Raw genomic sequence first — 19,075 nt, 5'->3', positions numbered from 1 at the left:
CAATACTCTGTTACCAATAAAAATTATTATTTCCGAATAATAATAGTAATGATATAAAATCTATGTGTAATAATAAAAAAAAAGTGGATTTAAAATAATATATAATGGATTTAAAATCTTAATTATGGAAATATATAGATAGAAAGATAAATTTTTGTAGGATATTATGATATAACTTAAATAATATTTAGAGTTTTTGTTAAAATTATTTTTATCTATTTTGTCTTTATTTTCTAATGTATTCAAACTATAATATAATATGTATTGTGATATTTATTAATATAATAATTAATATAATATAATATAAACATAATTTATTTTTTCTCCTCAATTTAAATTCCTTTCACAAATGAAACATTTAAAAGTAATAATGGAAATGAAAAAAGTTTATTTAATAATTATTTAAAAAGCGAAAAATCAATTACTTTAATTATTATACATTCATATTAAATTTTGTAATATAACTTATATTGTTCATTATAAAATATTATAATTATAATTTATCAAAACATTTTTCACAAGAGACAATAAATGTATCAAAAAATTTATTTATTTATTATATATAATAATAGAAACAAATTTAAAATTTCTAATTATTGGATTGTTTAAAAAAAGTAAAAGCATTAAATTTATTTTTAAATTAAAATTTATTTTTAACTGTAACTTCCAATAATGTAAACATTTCTTATAATTTACACTCTTCATTTAATTAATAAAATAACAAATTCTGTTATTTATGTTATTTCTGAAACATCATTTGCTAAACATTTTTTAAATTTTATAAGATTTTCAAATTATAATTATATAATTATATATATAATTTTATATAATATTATATATATATATATATATTATTATTATAGAATATACGTTATAGAATATATACATATAATATAATATTAATTATATAAATTATATAAACATTATAATTAATATATATAATTTTATATAATTATGGAAATACATAGATAGAAAGATAAATATATATATATATATAATATATATTACATATATATTATATATATATATATATAATATTATATATAATATATAATATATATTATTGATACCATCATTCATTATCGAATATTAATTTATTTCGACGATCAGAAACACATTCCATCAAGATCTTAACAAAAACAAACTTTCCTCGAACATAGTTAAAAGAATCGTAAACGAATTCGATTAACGGCGAAAATATATAGAAAAGGATTTTTAATAAAACATGAACGCTAATACGTACAAACTTAAAAAACTATTTTCTTTCAAGAGGTCTCGAACAAAAGATTTCTTTTGTTCGTGATCAATATTAATAAAATGCTAATATCGATGTAATATTAAGCCGATATTGAATAAGGATTAAACATGCAACCACTGTTAGATGATGAAATTGAAATTCTTTGTGGAAATATTCCGACTTTTTGTGAAAATTATACAATCTTCGAAAAACTCAAAAATGTCTTTCTCGAAACTTTCGAAATCTTATACATATTTTCAATAAAATTATAATATAGTCTATTAAACTATAATAAAAAAATACTTTATATTTTACGAATATAAAAGAGACTTTTATAAAAGAAACTTTTATGTAAATAAAAATATATTATTCAAAAACATGTTTCAAAAAATAACTATTATTAATCTAATAATAAATTGTATAATTAAAAGAGAAAAATTAGAATTATTTTTACAATATTTATCAAAGTTATTTATGATCTATAATCTATTATCTATAATCACAGACAGATTATGTAACAATTTATTACTTTCCATAATTCTTATAAAGCAATGCATTTTGTTTCAACCGCTGCAAAAAATATACTATAATTTTATTTTAAAAGATCAATAATTTTTGTATTTATTTTTATATCGTTTGCCAATACAAATAGAATTAACAAATATATGTCTTAAAGAAAAAATAATTTATTATGACGCCCTCTTACTTTCATTTATATACTTCAATAAAAATAATACTTCAATAAAAAGTTTAAGAGTCAATAATAAACAAATCAATATATGATATTGATTATTGAAAATCATAAAATAATTATTTTGATAACATATATATTATAAAAACTTATATCACAATCAATAACAAAAATCGTATGTTTTAAAAAATATGTAAAAATCACAGATAAATTTTGTGATTATTAGTAATTGTATAGACGAGATTTCATTTGAAATAATTGTATAAGTACAAAAAAATATATCAATAAAAAAGTAGATTACAATCGAATTGTAATTGATAAATGAAATTAATTATATATTACATTAATTTATTTAGATACGACATGGAGATCAGAAATAAATAGATAGATAAATCTAGAATATGAAGCTAAATGGAGACTTATTAGCTAAATTACAAAATTTTAATGGCGCTGATATCTTCTTAGAAAAACATATATTCATATTTCTTTTAGATTATCACATTCTTGAATTCGAACTGCATTACAAAATTCAAACTGGTATATATATATAATTTAATCGATTTTTAATCCACATATTATTTTTGACTATGTATGATTGGGCATCATAATACATGCAATTTTTTTTCTTAAACTTTGTTTCTATTCATAATTATTTCTATTTTTTTTTTTTTTTTTTTTTTTTTTTTTGATTTCGCTCTACGCTTCGATCTTTGCTTATTTATTCTTGTAGTTTTATAGTTAACCGCAAAACGATTATACTATATCATTAATATAATATGTCTGTTTCAATGATAATCTTCATTAATTTTCAAAAAATCATCTCGGCAAAAACATAAATTTAGTATAAATTATTATTAATAGAAGAAAGTCCTTTATGATGATAGAAAGAAGTTCCATGCCAACATATAACAATCAGGAACAACTTACTCTTTGAATAAGTTTTATATGTATATATATTCATAACTATATTTACATCCATTTTATCACATTATAGCATATTTTAAGAGCATATATTAATAGCATATTTTAAAAGTTTAGATTTAGCAATAGCAATTAATTACGTAATTTTAGAATGATTAAACAAAAATATTAATTTATAATTTATAATATTTAAAATAATTATTCGGAATAAAGATTTTTGCTGATTTTTATGATTTGAATAAGTTTATTATAGAAATAATATTTTGAACAATTTTTTTCTTTATATGTTGCCTCCATTCGATCTTAATTTTTCAAGATTTGTAAAAAAAATTGCTATTATATTGCACACAATTTCTCTTATACATATATATCTATAGCTATATATGCATATACAATCACCACTATATTTTTTATGAATTAATGTAAACAATGTAATATAACAACAAATAACTAAAATATAAGACAAATGTAATTAAAACAACTGAAATTCAAAAATTTACTTACTCATGAATTATAATAAGATTAAAATCCAATGCTGAATTTGGGTTCACAAAATAGAAAAATAAAATATAAAATAATTTTTAAATGATCGAAATTACAATGATCAAAATTATAATAAATATCATTTTGGTATCTATCGTTATAATTTCGATCATCCAAGAGTTGTTTTATATTTTATTTTTGCATTTCATAAATCCAAAGAATCTATAAAATATCTAAGTTTACCATTGAATTTGAGATATTTTAAACCCATTATAATCCATAAAGAAATAATTTTTTAATCGATCTATTTGTTATATATTTTGAATGCTATAATATTTTATAATTTTATTATTAATGCTATAATATTTATAGGAATAAAAATAATAAATTGTGAAAAATCATAGGCTTATATCTATGTAATATATAGGAAATATATAGGATATATAGGAATAAAAATTCTATGAAATAGTAACTTTTTTTTCGCAAATATTTCAAAAATTAAGTTCGAATGGCAATAATATGTAAAGAAAAAAAATTATTCAAAATTTTATGTTATCCTATTCCAAATAATTATCAATATATTATATATTTTATTAAAATATTAAAGCTACATTAACTAATTTTATATATGAATATAAATGAAAATTAATATAAAATATTAAATATGAAATATTAAATACAAAACTTTAGATAATTCACACTTTAAGAGCTTGTAAAGAATAGTCCATTAAAATTTTTATAAATATTATTCAATATTAGAAATATCATAATCTCTCATATATATATGTATCTCATAATCTATCATAATAACAGAACTTTTCAACTAAGTTCTTAAGAAAATAGATTGCAAATATTTGCTAGATATTAAAATAAAATATACATATTACTAATGATGTTATAAAATAGCATGCAGGAATTGCAGGATCTTTTTCACTTCGACTACAAAAAAAAAATGAATAATGCAATATCAATAAACATATGGAAAATCTACGTTATAAAATACTGTTCCCAAGTACTATTTATTAGCTTAAATGATGCTGATAAATTTTATTTAGCCAAAAATTTTCATTTTTTTTTTATATCAATGATTTTGAAATTCTATATTAACTTTCATAAGAAAGATTAAATAGACACAGTAAAAAATATATCACAAACAAAACACAGAGAATAAATCTAAAATTTTACGGAATTTTTTATTTCATATTTTAAAATATTGATTGTCTAAAAGATCAGCGTTAAGTATACTATGATTTAAAATAGCAAATACAAATAAAAATATATTTAATACAATCATATTATAAAAAATATAGGAAAATATAAGAAATGAAAATATTAGGAAAAAAAAAACGGAAAGAAAAATATAAATACAGATGTATACTTTTTACAAAAGAAGCAACTTGTTCAAGATTGAGAAATTGTTTCTTGTCTCTTTCTTTCTTTCCAAGTAGAATATTAATATTTAAAATTAGTAGTATATTAATTTGGTAATATTAATATTATTATTAATATCTATTTTCTAAAAAATTGAATTTTATTTTTTATATAGAAAAATAATTTTTGAATTTTTAATTTTGAATTTTTTAATAAATTAAAGAAATAAATTTTTTTAAATTCTTTATTATAATATATACAAGCATAATTTCTGAATTTTTTAAAAATTATATGTAAAAAATAAATAGATTTAATAAGTATAAAAATTTTTTAATAATTTTATTTAATCAAAAAATATAAAACATGCTATATAAATAATTTTAGCAAAGAAAATATATATATATATATATAGAAATTATTACATATATAATATAATATATAATATAATATATACTTATACAATACTTATATATACTTATATTACAACATATATTTATTACTTATAATATTGTCTTTTAATCTTCAATTTCAATTCAAAAGCATTGATTGGTATTACCAATAATTATCTGTACAAGAAAATATAAATTAGTTCCAGTATTTTCAAATACGTACATATATTTAAATATATATATATATATACTATTCTCAGAAGTAGCAAATTCGAAATCATAGCATTCATAGATCTTGGTGAATAAATCATCATAATAATTGAAATAAAAATTATTTAATTTTTTCATAAAAAATTAATAAATTTATTACCTTTCTTAAAAAAAATTAATTTTATTCTTCAGATTTAAGTATCTACAAAAAACAAAATACAAATTATATTAATTATATTTCTATATTGTATTTCTTTATTTTTTTAGCAACAAATTTAAAAAAAATCAGTTAGCAAATACTATAACTAATCATAGAGCATTCATAAATCTTGGTGGTTTATTAATTTCATCATCAATATATTAATAATAAATAAAGTAAATATTAATATTAGAATACTTACACTTTATTGTAACATTCTTCTCAGAAATGATTGTCATATGAACCTGAAATTTTATTTTTTTTTAATAACAATTATATTCTAATCTATATAAGATAATATATATAAATATTCATTTAACAAATTCAGTTAGCAAATACTAGATTAATCATAGCATTCATTGATCTTGGTGGTTTATAATTTCATCATTATTATATATAATATATTATAAATAATATATAATAAATAAATAAAATATTAATACTTAATATACTTACATTTTATTGTAATTCTTCTTTGCATATTCAAACAATTGGTATGTGAACCTGAAATTTTTTTTTAATAATTATATTTCAATATTAAATATAAAATAAAATGAATAAAATAATATTTTTATTATTCAGTTAGCAAATACTATTAATTAATCATAGCATTCATAGATCTTGGTGGTTTATAATTTCATCATCAATATATTAATAATAAATAAGGTAAATATTAATATTAAAATACTTACACTTTATTGTAACATTCTTTTCAGAAGTGATTGTTATATGAAGCTGAAATTTTATTTTTCTTTAATTATATTCTAAAATAAAATAATATATATATATATATATATATATTCATTTAATGAATTCAGTTAGCAAATACTAGATTAATCATTGATCTTGATGGTTTATTATTTCAACATTAATAGATATATAATAAATAATATATATATATAATAATTTATAATAAATAAATAAAATATTAATACTTAATATACTTACATTTTATTATAATATTTTTTTTTACATTAATATTCAAACAATTGGTATATGAATCTGAAATTTTTTTTTTAAATTATATTTCAATTTAAATAAAATAATATTTTTATTTTTATAGATTTCAGTTAGCAAATACTATTAATTAATCATAGTACTCATAGATCTTGATGGTTTATAATTTCATCAATTTTTAATTCATAATAAATCAGCTAAATATTATACTTAATATACTTACATAATTACATATATTTTATTATAATTTTTCAAAATTGGTATCTTAATTTTTATTTTAATCTTTATAAAAATATTTTATTTAATCTAAATCTATTATATTCTAATTTATATAGATTTCAATTAGCAAATATTAATATAATCTGCATAATAAATAAAATAAATAATCATAGCATTCATAGATTATTATATCTTAATGGATAAAAATAATTATGATAATAATTATATACAAAATAATTCATTAAAATAATAAAATATTAAATAATTATAATTTATTATAAAAGAATTAACAAATATAAACGTACTTACATAAAAATAATGATTTTTACCCAACCTCTATTTATGAATGCTGAAATCAAAAATATAATGTATTATTTATATGCATATATGCATATATACATTTATATTCATGTATTATTTATATGCATCTTTAAAATAATTAAATTAGATAACTTACCTTTCAAATATATATATAGTTATATGTAATTACTTTATACAACCTTTTTGTTTAGGGCTTTTAAAATAAATATATTAGATATAATTGCAAAGAAGAAATATCAACTAATATTAAAGCTTTTAAAAATAGCAATTCAATTAAATAAATTAATTTATACATAAGAAAAAATTTCAGAATTGATAAACAATTAATAAATCTTTTTTACAATATATATCACATCTGTAAATTTATATTAAAATGTATATTTATTAATATACAAATTAATCAGCCTTTTTTGTTGTTCGAGTCTTCTTAGCAGGTAAAGGCTTTTGGGAGCGCAACACAGCACTAGCACGACGTAATGCAGCCTAAAAATAATTCATTTTTATCATATTGATAACTTTTTTAAATCTTTATCACAAACAAATTTTATCTTATATTTCAAATGAATCTACCTTAGTAAGATCTACACGATATTTATTTTTTGTAAGCAATCTTTTTAATTTATATAAAGAACGACGAGCTCCAGCTTTCATTGTGCATCGAACTGTAGCTTTTGCAGGCTTATTCATAGCTTTAGCTTTTTTATAAACTACTGTAAATCCTTTCTTATCAGATGTATCAACAATACCAACACTTTTTCTATGAATCAAACCAGAATAACGATAGCTACTCAAATTGGTCAAATTGTTAGATTCCTAAAATTTTATATTATATATCAATCTATAAATTGATAAAAGAAGATTCAAAAAAAAATAATGAAAAAAATATATAAAGAAAAAAAATTTTAAATAAAATTTTAAATAATTTTAATAAAACATGTACAAACCGTTGAAAATGGTTTATTAATATTGCGTTTTTTTAAGAGGAACGCATTATTATTACGGATAATCATCCAATTTAAATGAGACGACATAGTGAATTATCTAAAACAGTAACATATTAAAATTTTTATAATAATTCTATTTATATAAATACATAAATTTGAAAATTGATAACTATATATTAACCTATAAAATTATTAAATAAAATAAGAATTTATTCAAATTATTAAATCTTTAAATTATTTTTAGAGAAATAGTTCATAATTATTAAACTATATATTTATTTTACTATTATTAAACTATATGATAAATAAAAAATCTAATATTCAATATTATAAACGAGAAATATAGACTCACCACGTGTATAGCTAACGAAAAGGAATCAGAAAGGCATATTTAAGATGGCGTAAAATAAATGATAGTCCAGAAAATTTATAAATATCCCTATATAACGCATAGATCAAAAATTATGATAAAATTTCTTTTAAAATATAATTTGAAAGATTAATAAAATAGACAATTAATAAAATAATTAATAAAATAATTGATTTATTTAAAAATAATTATTTATTTTATATTGTGATAGATTTTTAAAATTCTATGTTCTATATTATAAAAATTATAATTACAATATAATTAATTTTTTATTCTTATTACATATTTTTTATTGAAATGGTAATTCATTGAACATACTCATTATTTCATTCGTATCATATTTTTCCTTTTCTTGTTCTTTAATTTCATCAAATATATTTTGTAAATCTTGAGGAATATAAATTGAGATGTCATTTAAATACAAAGCATCATTTTGGGATAATTTTTGCAAAGTTGCCCATCTTGTTGCAACATCTTTAAACATACACTTTCTAAATATTAGACAATGTATATGTCGCAGTTTTTCATATTTTATTCTCATAAATCCTAACTTACTCAAAACATATCTCCATGATTTTATTATCTTAGCATTTGCACCAACATGTTTTGAATCAGGACTTATAATGAAAAGAATACCACCAGTTTGCAATAAATCATAAGCTTTTTTACAACATATGTATCTTTGTTTTGGACAGGGTAAATATTCTAAAAATAAGGAAAATACAACTACTTGAAAAGTGTTTTCAGGCAATTGTAAAACTTGATATTTATCATTAGAAATTAATGTTTCTCGTCCAATTTGAACATTTAAAAAATCACAACGTAAAACTTTTTCTGGTATATCATTCAAATCTATTGCAAATACATCAAACATATCTAAAATCCCAAATGGATTATAACAACTACCTACATCTAACAATGATATTTTTTCAACTAATTTTTCATTATTTTTATCAAAATATTCAGATGTTTGAATCTTCTTATTTTTATTTACATTATAATTTATAGCGATTTCAGATTTTATATAATATTTATCTATTTTTTGTTTTATATTTTCTTCTCTCAAATCATATTTCTGTCTTCCACTATTTAAAAAATATTCTTCACATTGATTTTTAATCCATTCTATTCTTGAATATGTTGAATTTTTGGTATTTAAGTTATTTTCCATCCAATATGTAGTTGCCAATTTTTGCATAGAAGAAGCATATTTCTAAAATATTTATTCATGAAATTCTACAGTCTTTTATGAATATTATTTTTATTTTATTTTATTAATCAATAAATAACATTTAAAATCAAACCTGTAAAATGTCTTTACGACGAATATGTCGTTCCCACGCAATCTCAGGACCGCAATTTTGAGCTTCTTGTCGCAACGTAGCATGTGTATTTTTAATAATATCTGATAAATATTTTTGTTCTTCTGTTGCCATTTGAATTTTTACATTAACATTATTTGAGCATAACACAATATAATATTTTGCAAAAATTTCTTTAAATTCGTAAAATAAATAGCTATATGTCAAGGATTCGTCTTGTTACTTTAACCTAATGTCCATTTTTGACATTTCATTTAATTCTTATCGTTAACCCCATGATCAAAACAATGGCGGGTTCTGCATTAAGACGATTAATGGCAGAATATAAACGTGAGAATTAAATTTAATTTATTGCAATTCATATTTTATTATAGATATTATGTAAAATTGCTTCTTTTATTATTTTTTTGTTTAATTTTAAATAATAATATAATGAATACTATATAATTTATAGAGTTAACCTTAAATCCACCTGAAGGTATTATCGCTGGTCCAATAAATGAAGAAAATTTCTTCGAATGGGAAGCCTTAATCACGTATGTATTTTAACAAAATATATAAATTTTAATTATTAATTTTTTATTTATGATAATTTGTTTTTATATTATATATATATATATATATATATATATATATATATATATATTATATATATAATAAAATATCTATCTGATATATATTTTTATTTTTTCTTAATTTTAGTTAAAAATTTAATATCTGTTTATAGTGGACCAGAAGGAACATGTTTTGAAGGTGGAGTTTTTCCAGCAAAATTAATATTTCCACCAGATTATCCATTAAGTCCACCAAAGATGCAATTTACTTGTGAGATGTTTCATCCAAATAGTAAGATTTTTTTTATTAAAACATTAATTTATGTTTATTTTTTTTTTTGAGTCTTAAAAATTTTGAATTCATATTTCTTTAGTCTATGCAGATGGCAGAGTATGTATAAGTATATTACATGCACCTGGTGATGATCCCATGGGTTATGAAAGTAGTGCAGAAAGATGGAGTCCAGTTCAAAGTGTAGAAAAAATATTGTTAAGTGTGGTAAGTATGTTAGCAGAGCCAAATGATGAAAGTGGTGCAAATGTTGATGCTGCTAAAATGTGGAGGGAAGATCGCTCAGAATTTGAAAGAATTGCTCAAAAATTAGTTAGGAAAACACTTGGTATTCCACCTTAAATTAAAATGTTTAGTGTTTAATTGAAAACAAAATTGTGTAATTAAAATGTCATATGATTCAGTGCAAATATATTGTCTTTAAATTAAAATTTTATCGAAATGTGATATATACTTAAAAAAATGTTTTACAATCATGTGTAACAATGTATTTAATTAAAAAAAATTAATAACACAATTTATTAGTCTTAAAAAATGTATTTTATTTTTAACATTACAGTACAAACATGGGTAATCAAATACATATGTATTTGTTTATATTTAGAATATTCTTAACTATAATAAAAGTAACAAAAAAAATTTTTTTTTTGTGCTCATAAGTATGAAAAATTTAAATTGGAAAGTCATTTTATTATAATTCAATCATTTAAATTACAATTATGAAAATAGTATTAAATATTTAGTAAAAAATAATTTTTTATTTAATCATTTTACTATATTATCAAAAAAGAAGAATAATATTTTAAATAAATACATAATAGTTTTAGAATGTAATAAAATTTGTACATTTAAAACTTATAGTAAAATTAATATTATTTTTACAAATTATAAAACTTATAACAATTTAATTAGCATATTTATTTTCCTAAAATTTTCCAAAATTAGCATATTTTCCTAAAATTTGAATTTAAAAATATAAAATTAAATAAACATATTTATTATTCAAATTTAATTTTTTTATATAGTACATTTATTTCAATGAATTGTTCATTTTTTTATTATACTTATTGAAAAACATATTTTATATTATCTTAAATATTTACAAAATTAAAAAATTTATAATAGATTTCTGATTATCATGCATCCTTTGCTCTAATAATCATTGCACATATATTTGATAAATCATATTAGACTAGAAAAAATAAGTTAAAAAATATAAAATTGCAATTTAAATATTGTAACTTTTATTAAAATAACAAAGAGCTTACATATTTTTAAAAGTTTTTTGTATTAAATTTATGTTTGGATTATATCTTTGAAAAAGATAAAAAAATAAATGCAAATATTTGGAAGTAAATTGATATTTATTAATAAACAATATTGAACTTCAACTTAAAACTCAATATTTATTGACTAGCATTTGTCAATTATTTATAATAAAAAATTATTAATATATTAAAATCAAAGTACAACATTGCATCTTTAAAAAATAATTTATATATATAGAAATTTTTTTATTTATTTTTAGTTCTATAAAACTGAAAATATTTATATAAAAAATAAATTTTATAAATATTGAATTTTTAAATAATATATAACAAAATTTTTATATATGTAAAATATTTGAAACAGTTTCATGTGCAATTAATTTGACAGAATTCTTTAATTAATAAATCAATGTTATACTTTGATATAATTATAAACTTTGGCATTTAAGAAATAAATTATTGCTCCATGCCAAGTGCATTTTTTTGTTTTTCTATAAATGTATAATTTATATATATAAAACTATATACAATGTGTAATAATTTTTTAATTAAATATTATATTGAATTATACATTTTTATAAGATTTAAAAATATTTTATTTAAGAATATAGTTTGATATTATTACTTTCTGAAAATGTATAATTAATTATAAATTTTAATAATAATAATAATAATATCATTTTATTAGCAAAAATTAAAATTTTATATTTTATATATGTTATTATTAAGAACACATTATATAAATATAAAGCTATTAATCAATGTCACACACATTTATCACATAAAAAAAAGATTTCATGAACATATTTATCATTTAATAACACTTGGCATAGAATTTTTATATTTCTTTCTTAATATTGATGTTAATAATAATGAAACATAATTAAATAAAACATTGATATTTTTCAGTAATGCTAATTTCTTCACAAGAATACATATGTGCAACTTATATTAATGTAAAATACATTTGTTATAAAATGATACTAATTCTGCTCTATATACCTCCCTCTGTGGCTGAGGTATTATGGTGCCTTTAATCATTAATTATATGCACATGCCTCACATATGTTTAGATTTATCCTTAAATATAGTCTTTTCCTTAGACAATCTGTTAATAGTAATTGTATTGCAAAATCTACCACGTGAATATTAAGTATAAAATTTGTTTATTTAGTACTGCAAAGTTCATGAAAGTGCAACCAAAAATTTCTGAGCAATATATAATGTATATATGGCCTTTATTATTCCATGATTTATGAAGCTGCACAGGAAAAGCAATTTAAATTAAAAGCAAATTAAAAAAAAAAAGCAAAATAAAACAAAAATTTGTTAATTAATTTGTCTAATAACAGTCAGTACACATTTTGTATAAAAACTTCCTCCATCCTTGAAAAATCTATCTTTATATCAATGCTTCATAGTGAGCTCTGTAGCATTACAGAATACAAAATTTATCAAAGTAATGTCTCTATTTCTGAAGATGAGATTCTACACGTCTTCAGGAAAGAGACAAAAATAAAAATATATATTATTATAATTTACTAAATCTTATCTGAAGCTCCTTTCTACTTTTCAATTTGATTAAGCAAAATTGTAAATTGAAAAATTTTCACTTGATTTATATTAATACTTAATATTAAGTTATAATCTAAAATTTATATAATGATACAAATAATACACATATATATATATATAATTCAAGAATATAAATTTCGAAAATTTTATTTGAATTAGAAAAAAACATATATCTTCATAGATATATAAAATTATAAAAAATTAAATACATAATATAAATTCGATTAAGTGCACGATGTAATCTTGTTAACTTTGATTACCTTCATTCAACTGTATAATTTAAGGAATCAGAATTCTATAATTTATAATTTTATATAGCACCAGTCGCTAATCAGTTATAACAAAGAATCTTTTATTCTTTCAAGGAGTAAATATTATTAGATCTTAGTTTAAAATTGCTATAAAGAATGAAAATAAGTATAATACATTTAAAAAATTGCACATCATATATTAATTATCCATTAAATCACAAAATATATGTATCTAATTTGCCAGATATTAAAATTCCTGGCAATTTAATTATTCTATATAAAATTAAATAATATACATAAAATATTTACATTATAAAACAATTTGAAACAATGAAACAATGTTCCATCCAAAGATTATTTTTAAAAATGATTATAATAATTTGCAGAAAAATACGATTGATGCTTGAATGAAAATATTTATACTACATTATGATTCCATTAATTCATTGAATATTTTATCTAAGTTATCTAATCAGTCTGTGGCAGCTACTTCTAAACTTAAAACATGATATAACAATATTAAAATGATTAGTATAGAAATTTTCTACAAATGACAGACATAACTGATTTTTATATATGCCAGATTATATTTTAATATATTAGCATTTTTTTCATAATTGCCTACAGCATTTTTTCATAATTGTTTGCATACGTGCATCATATTTAAAATTATTTATTGACTGTATATTAATCATCTAATAAAGTGGAATGTCAAATATAGGATATAGATTATATTTATATTTTTTTCATTTATATTAAAACAAAATTTTATAAAGAATAATAAAATAATTGAATAATCTCTGGCAAAAACATAATTTATTAAATGAAAACTAATAAACCAAAAAATCAGTAAAAAAATTATGATTTCAATGTCTAAATAAAAAAAGTAATATAAGATATATGGCACGTAAGAAGGATTATTTAATTACTGTTTTGCATCATTATATATGAATATTATACATTCATTGCATCATATGAATTCATAAAGATATATTAAAATTAATAACAGGAACTTATAAATAAAAACTATAATTAGTAACGTAGAATTTTTTGACATATAATGATTATATCATTTCATAATAAAATCAAAAAACTATAAATTTGAAAATCTAATATCAATTTCTGTGCATTTTTAATTACATAAATGAAAATTCTGATTGAAAATTATTTTTGAACAAATTTTATTTTTTGTTTTATAATTTATTTAGTATTCTTATACAATTAACTATATTGTTCTATATAAGAACTGCATGGAACGGATTATTTTTTTTTTCAAACAGATATTAATATTTTAAATTTCAAATTTAAATCATATAATAATAAAAATCAGTTATTCTCATATTTAATCATAATATTATTTAACAGAATCATATGAAACAAAATTGTATAAAATTTTAAATTTTAAACCACATATTATAAATATTTGGCAAGTATTTCATAAAAATGAAGGACAAAAATTATATATTTGTACCTCACGATAGGCCTTGTGGTGTGAAACAAATCTTCTCTAATTCACCAGTTGAAGAACTAACAGGAGATTCAGCTCTATCATCTTGTTCAGCTAATTGCTCACTGTAGTAATGAGGCGTGCTCAGATAATCAATGAGCCGCCGAGGCAGAGGTAGAGTGGGAATAAGATCCCTGCGTACCATCTTCAAAATTACAAATCTGCACGTATGCTGTAAACTTTGAACTTGCTTAAATCTTGACACTGGATGAAGAAGTTGCACACGCATTGGACCTAACACTGGCCGTCGATGAAGAAAAAACAAATATCGTCCACTACGCGAATGTTCTACTGCATTTTCAATAAAATCGACAATTGTATGAGACTTAAATTTTGTGCAACTTCCAAAGCTAAAATTACCTATATATATGACATATACATAAATATATATTAAATTATTTAAAAAAATAAGAATTTTATAAAAAATAAAACTTACCCTGATCGTGCTCTATTCTTACATGTCGCACACAACTGTTAAGTCTAAATGACAAGGAAAAAATATAATGATCATCACTACTATCTCGTACAATGAATGACCCATCTGGTTCATTGGACAGTATTTTTTCTGCAGCTTCACCAGATATTGGGCCCCAATACCATCCATACTATTTTAAATAAAATTTAATAAATATAATATTTTTATAATGTTATATATTTTCATTATTTTCAAAAGGAAAATATAAATTATACGTACATCTTTTACTTTCTCAATACTAGCAGCAAAATCCATACTGGTATCTTCTGCTGGTTCATCCTCAATTTTTGATGCAGATAGAGGTATTTGTGATGGTATAGAAGTTGGACTTTCACATTTAGATACCATTGTTGTAAGTGCATCTTCTGCTTGTTCCACACCTCCTACATGCCCATTGCTTTTAGGCAATGGTGGTAATGCACGTTTAAAAAAAGGTAGTTTTTGTACAGAGGAATCTACCTCTGAGGTAGTATTATTATTATTAACATGTTGATCAGAATCAACGCTTTCTTCTTCTTCTACAATTTCACCCTGTACAATGCTATTTCTCTTTTCTACGAAATGATCCGGAGAACCCAAACGCCTGAATCTAAAGATATTGCAAAGTGTTTGTTTCAAATTTAATGAAAAGTTTCGCTGACTCTTCTTAATCTTCTCTCTTTCAGAATCAACTTTTTCCTTATGTGATTCCTCTTTTACTTTTTTGTGTTTAATACTAACAAATGAATTTTTTTTATGTTTCTTAACATTACTATTATTATTATTGTTATTATTGTTATTATTATTATTATTGTGAATCAGTCCATTGCTATTTTTGTTTGAAATAGGGGTATCCATTGTTGAATCTGTATGTGGATTACTATATCTATTGTTATTATTTACACTAATACCTTTTGGCATTGCAAGGTGTACAGATGTATGACTTATTGGAGCTTTATTATCGCGTTTAATTTTATTTTCACTAGAATCACTGGAGCTTGAATATAGTGTTTGCAAATATTGACGTACTTCATGTAAAGTCATATGAATTGGTTCACCAATATTATGCATGTGACCATTAGATGTTCGAGACATATGTCGACCAGATGTACCCGGAACGCTATGACGCTTTCCATTTCCAGTTTCATTACAGCATACATCAGATAAAAGTCTCTGTGATTTAATAACATGGGTAATAGCACGAGGTTTTCCACAATAATGCCTTGCTTGCTGAATATGGGCTTCTAATTCACTCTGTGAACTAGCAGATACATTTCTTCTTCTTTTACGATGTCTATGACGTTTAGGCCTTTGCGGTGTTCTAAGATCATGCAAAGGTCTAACTACATCTATTGGTACAGTATAAATGTCAGAATCAAAGGGCACATTGTACATATCACTAATCTCACTGGTCGTTAAAACATCATGTGACATAGCAGAGGTGATAAAACTGCTGTCATCCGCTTTATGACTCAGTCCTGAGGTATTTATTGAATTATGAGAACTGGATAAACGAGAAGAGGCTAATGAACATCGTGAATTTGGACGATTTAAAGTATTATATGGAGTAATTAAAGTAGTAGCTCCTTGGCATGATGAAGGTGTCAACAAATCTGTTGCCCAAAGACGTTTTGGATTGTACATACTACGAGTTACCACTGGTACATGATTTGTTGCAGGTGCTATTCTTCCTTCTGGCCATGATATTCTACAAGATATTATTAGTGCTTCTTCAATCATTGACTGTACTAAATTTTCAGCATAATCATCTATTAATTGTGGAACTTTTTGTCTCATTAATTGTGCATAGCTAAGAATCGGTGCAGATGAAGATTCAGAATTAGGAGGAGAAGGGCTATCTTGAAATTCTGGTGGAGGTTTAATAGCTACATCAACTACTTCAACTTCCAGTTTTCCATCAGCATCAGTCCATCCTGGTCCTTTTTTCAATGTATTAAAATTTTCACCACACATACCATCTGAATAATCAAACGAATCTTGTGATAAAGATTTACTTTCTATATCGCTTTCTTGCATCTAAAACAAAAATTAATTAATTAATCATTCAATTTAAAAAATTCTTTATCTTTTTAAAATATTTAAGCATATTTACTTGTAGAGATATCAATATTATAATATTATATATATAATATATATGTATATATTATATTTATTATTATATTTATAAATTATAATAATAAAATATACCTCGATTGCAAGATGAGCTCTAACTGAATCACTAGAAATGGACCCTCCAATTCCACTGCTACCAAGATCACTGAGAGGTCCAGTAGCGCTTAGTGAACAAGACGGTGGAGAGTCCATCTCAAATTTTTAATTTATTTATTTATTAAAAGATTTATAATAGCCAAAATTTTTGGAAGTTCCACATTGTCCCCTATAATATTATAATGATATTAATTTAATTTAATTATTAAATATTTTTAGTTAATTTTACTAATCTTTTTGACAAAATTAAAATTAATTTTCAATTATATTTCAAGAATTCTTACCTGAAAATAACAATTACAAACAACATGTGAATGTTGCATGATCTTCATGTTTACATAAATACTTGTACTTTTCATATGGTCCATTATGAATAAAAAACTGAAAAAATATTTAATAAAAATATATATTAAATTAAATTTATATTTATAAGTATATAACAATATTTGACATTAATCTTTTTTCTGACTTAAATATAATTATTATATCTATTTTATATAGTCGTGTATTATTAAATTATTTAAATAAAAATTTGTTAAGAATATTCTTTTAATAAGAATATATTTTACAAATTTGTAATATTTAACCTTCAATTATATACTACATAAACTTTTGTTTTAAAAACATGAATTACATACAAAATAAAAAGAATTGAAAAATATATTCTTATGAAAAATATTAATACTGTCAAAAGATGTATGATATAAAAAAACAATATAATATATCACTTTAACTCTTATATCATAATAACAATATAATATTTTAATATCACTTTATAAAGAAATTTAATTCATGTAGATATAGTATGGACAAAAATTGAGGATATTCTTCTGTATGATTCATGTTTTAATTGTCTATTGTGCGAAATATTCGAAATATCTCGATCAAGATACATGCCATACAATGACCACTTTAATATCCCGGTAAGGTTGATGTTTGCGTCGTAGATAGTAGTTGACTACGTTTGACGTTTCGAAAGTTAAAAGTGAATTTTACGTACTTATGTTAGGTTACTTGCAACTCGATCGCATTCACGTAATATTTGTCAATGAAGTAGAGTATCAGAAAAATGTTCATTGTTGTCACATAACGTTCGTTCTACAGACAAATCAATATTTAAAAGACAAACGCGAGTCCTTCACGTTAGTTTACTCCATGTCAGTTCCGTTCCCACATTCCGTCTGTCATGCTAAGGAAGAATTCTATTCGAGTACTTTCCGGGATCGACAATGTATTTCACAAAAGGAGGAACTATAGCCAATGTGATTGCACAATTCAAAATAGTTTTATGTACATAGTTATTCATTTTCA

General features: G+C 21.0%; 3 protein-coding genes and 1 long non-coding RNA gene across 7 annotated transcripts; 1 reads left to right on the top strand and 3 right to left on the bottom strand.

Annotated features, from left to right (window-relative positions):
• Positions 1-5,218: 5,218 nt before the first annotated feature.
• LOC122719574 lies at positions 5,219-6,134 on the bottom strand. The gene is made up of 4 exons (XR_006347646.1): positions 5,958-6,134; positions 5,704-5,746; positions 5,463-5,504; positions 5,219-5,269 (listed from the first exon to the last, which is right to left on the bottom strand). It is a non-coding gene; the product is annotated as an uncharacterized LOC122719574 (long non-coding RNA).
• A 1,226-nt stretch (positions 6,135-7,360) lies between these two features.
• LOC122719580 (60S ribosomal protein L28-like) lies at positions 7,361-9,900 on the bottom strand. 3 transcript variants are annotated; one of them, XM_043945519.1, is made up of 4 exons: positions 8,295-8,313; positions 7,943-8,039; positions 7,569-7,811; positions 7,361-7,481 (listed from the first exon to the last, which is right to left on the bottom strand). In XM_043945519.1, exons 2-4 carry the CDS (start codon positions 8,027-8,029, stop codon positions 7,395-7,397), a joined length of 417 nt encoding a protein of 138 aa, XP_043801454.1. In that variant the 5' UTR covers positions 8,030-8,039; positions 8,295-8,313; the 3' UTR covers positions 7,361-7,394. The 3 variants fall into 3 exon arrangements, with proteins under 3 accessions (XP_043801454.1, XP_043801453.1, XP_043801452.1); XM_043945518.1 differs by lacking the exons at positions 7,361-7,481; positions 8,295-8,313 and adding exons at positions 8,631-9,525; positions 9,617-9,900 and having other exon boundaries at positions 7,668-7,811; XM_043945517.1 differs by lacking the exons at positions 7,361-7,481; positions 7,569-7,811; positions 7,943-8,039; positions 8,295-8,313 and adding exons at positions 8,602-9,525; positions 9,617-9,900.
• On the top strand, positions 8,855-11,002 carry LOC122719581 (ubiquitin-conjugating enzyme E2 G2). Of its 2 annotated transcripts, none has more exons than XM_043945521.1 (4): positions 8,855-9,008; positions 10,089-10,170; positions 10,362-10,480; positions 10,563-11,002. In XM_043945521.1, the coding sequence occupies exons 1-4, from the start codon at positions 8,987-8,989 to the stop codon at positions 10,820-10,822; spliced, it is 483 nt and encodes a 160-aa protein (XP_043801456.1). In that variant the 5' UTR covers positions 8,855-8,986; the 3' UTR covers positions 10,823-11,002. The 2 variants fall into 2 exon arrangements, with proteins under 2 accessions (XP_043801456.1, XP_043801455.1); XM_043945520.1 differs by lacking the exon at positions 8,855-9,008 and adding an exon at positions 9,780-9,964.
• Positions 11,003-14,924: 3,922 nt separating this feature from the next.
• LOC122719562 (putative uncharacterized protein DDB_G0277255) lies at positions 14,925-18,979 on the bottom strand. The gene is made up of 6 exons (XM_043945493.1): positions 18,765-18,979; positions 18,049-18,145; positions 17,744-17,933; positions 15,776-17,572; positions 15,518-15,686; positions 14,925-15,441 (listed from the first exon to the last, which is right to left on the bottom strand). The coding sequence occupies exons 3-6, from the start codon at positions 17,858-17,860 to the stop codon at positions 15,047-15,049; spliced, it is 2,478 nt and encodes an 825-aa protein (XP_043801428.1). The 5' UTR covers positions 17,861-17,933; positions 18,049-18,145; positions 18,765-18,979; the 3' UTR covers positions 14,925-15,046.
• Positions 18,980-19,075: the final 96 nt, after the last annotated feature.

This window comes from Apis laboriosa, unplaced genomic scaffold (genome assembly GCF_014066325.1).
Source record: "Apis laboriosa isolate Shangri-la unplaced genomic scaffold, ASM1406632v1 scaffold84_cov144, whole genome shotgun sequence".
NCBI lineage: Eukaryota > Metazoa > Arthropoda > Insecta > Hymenoptera > Apidae > Apis > Apis laboriosa.
This window is presented reverse-complemented; position numbering and strand designations above follow the sequence as displayed.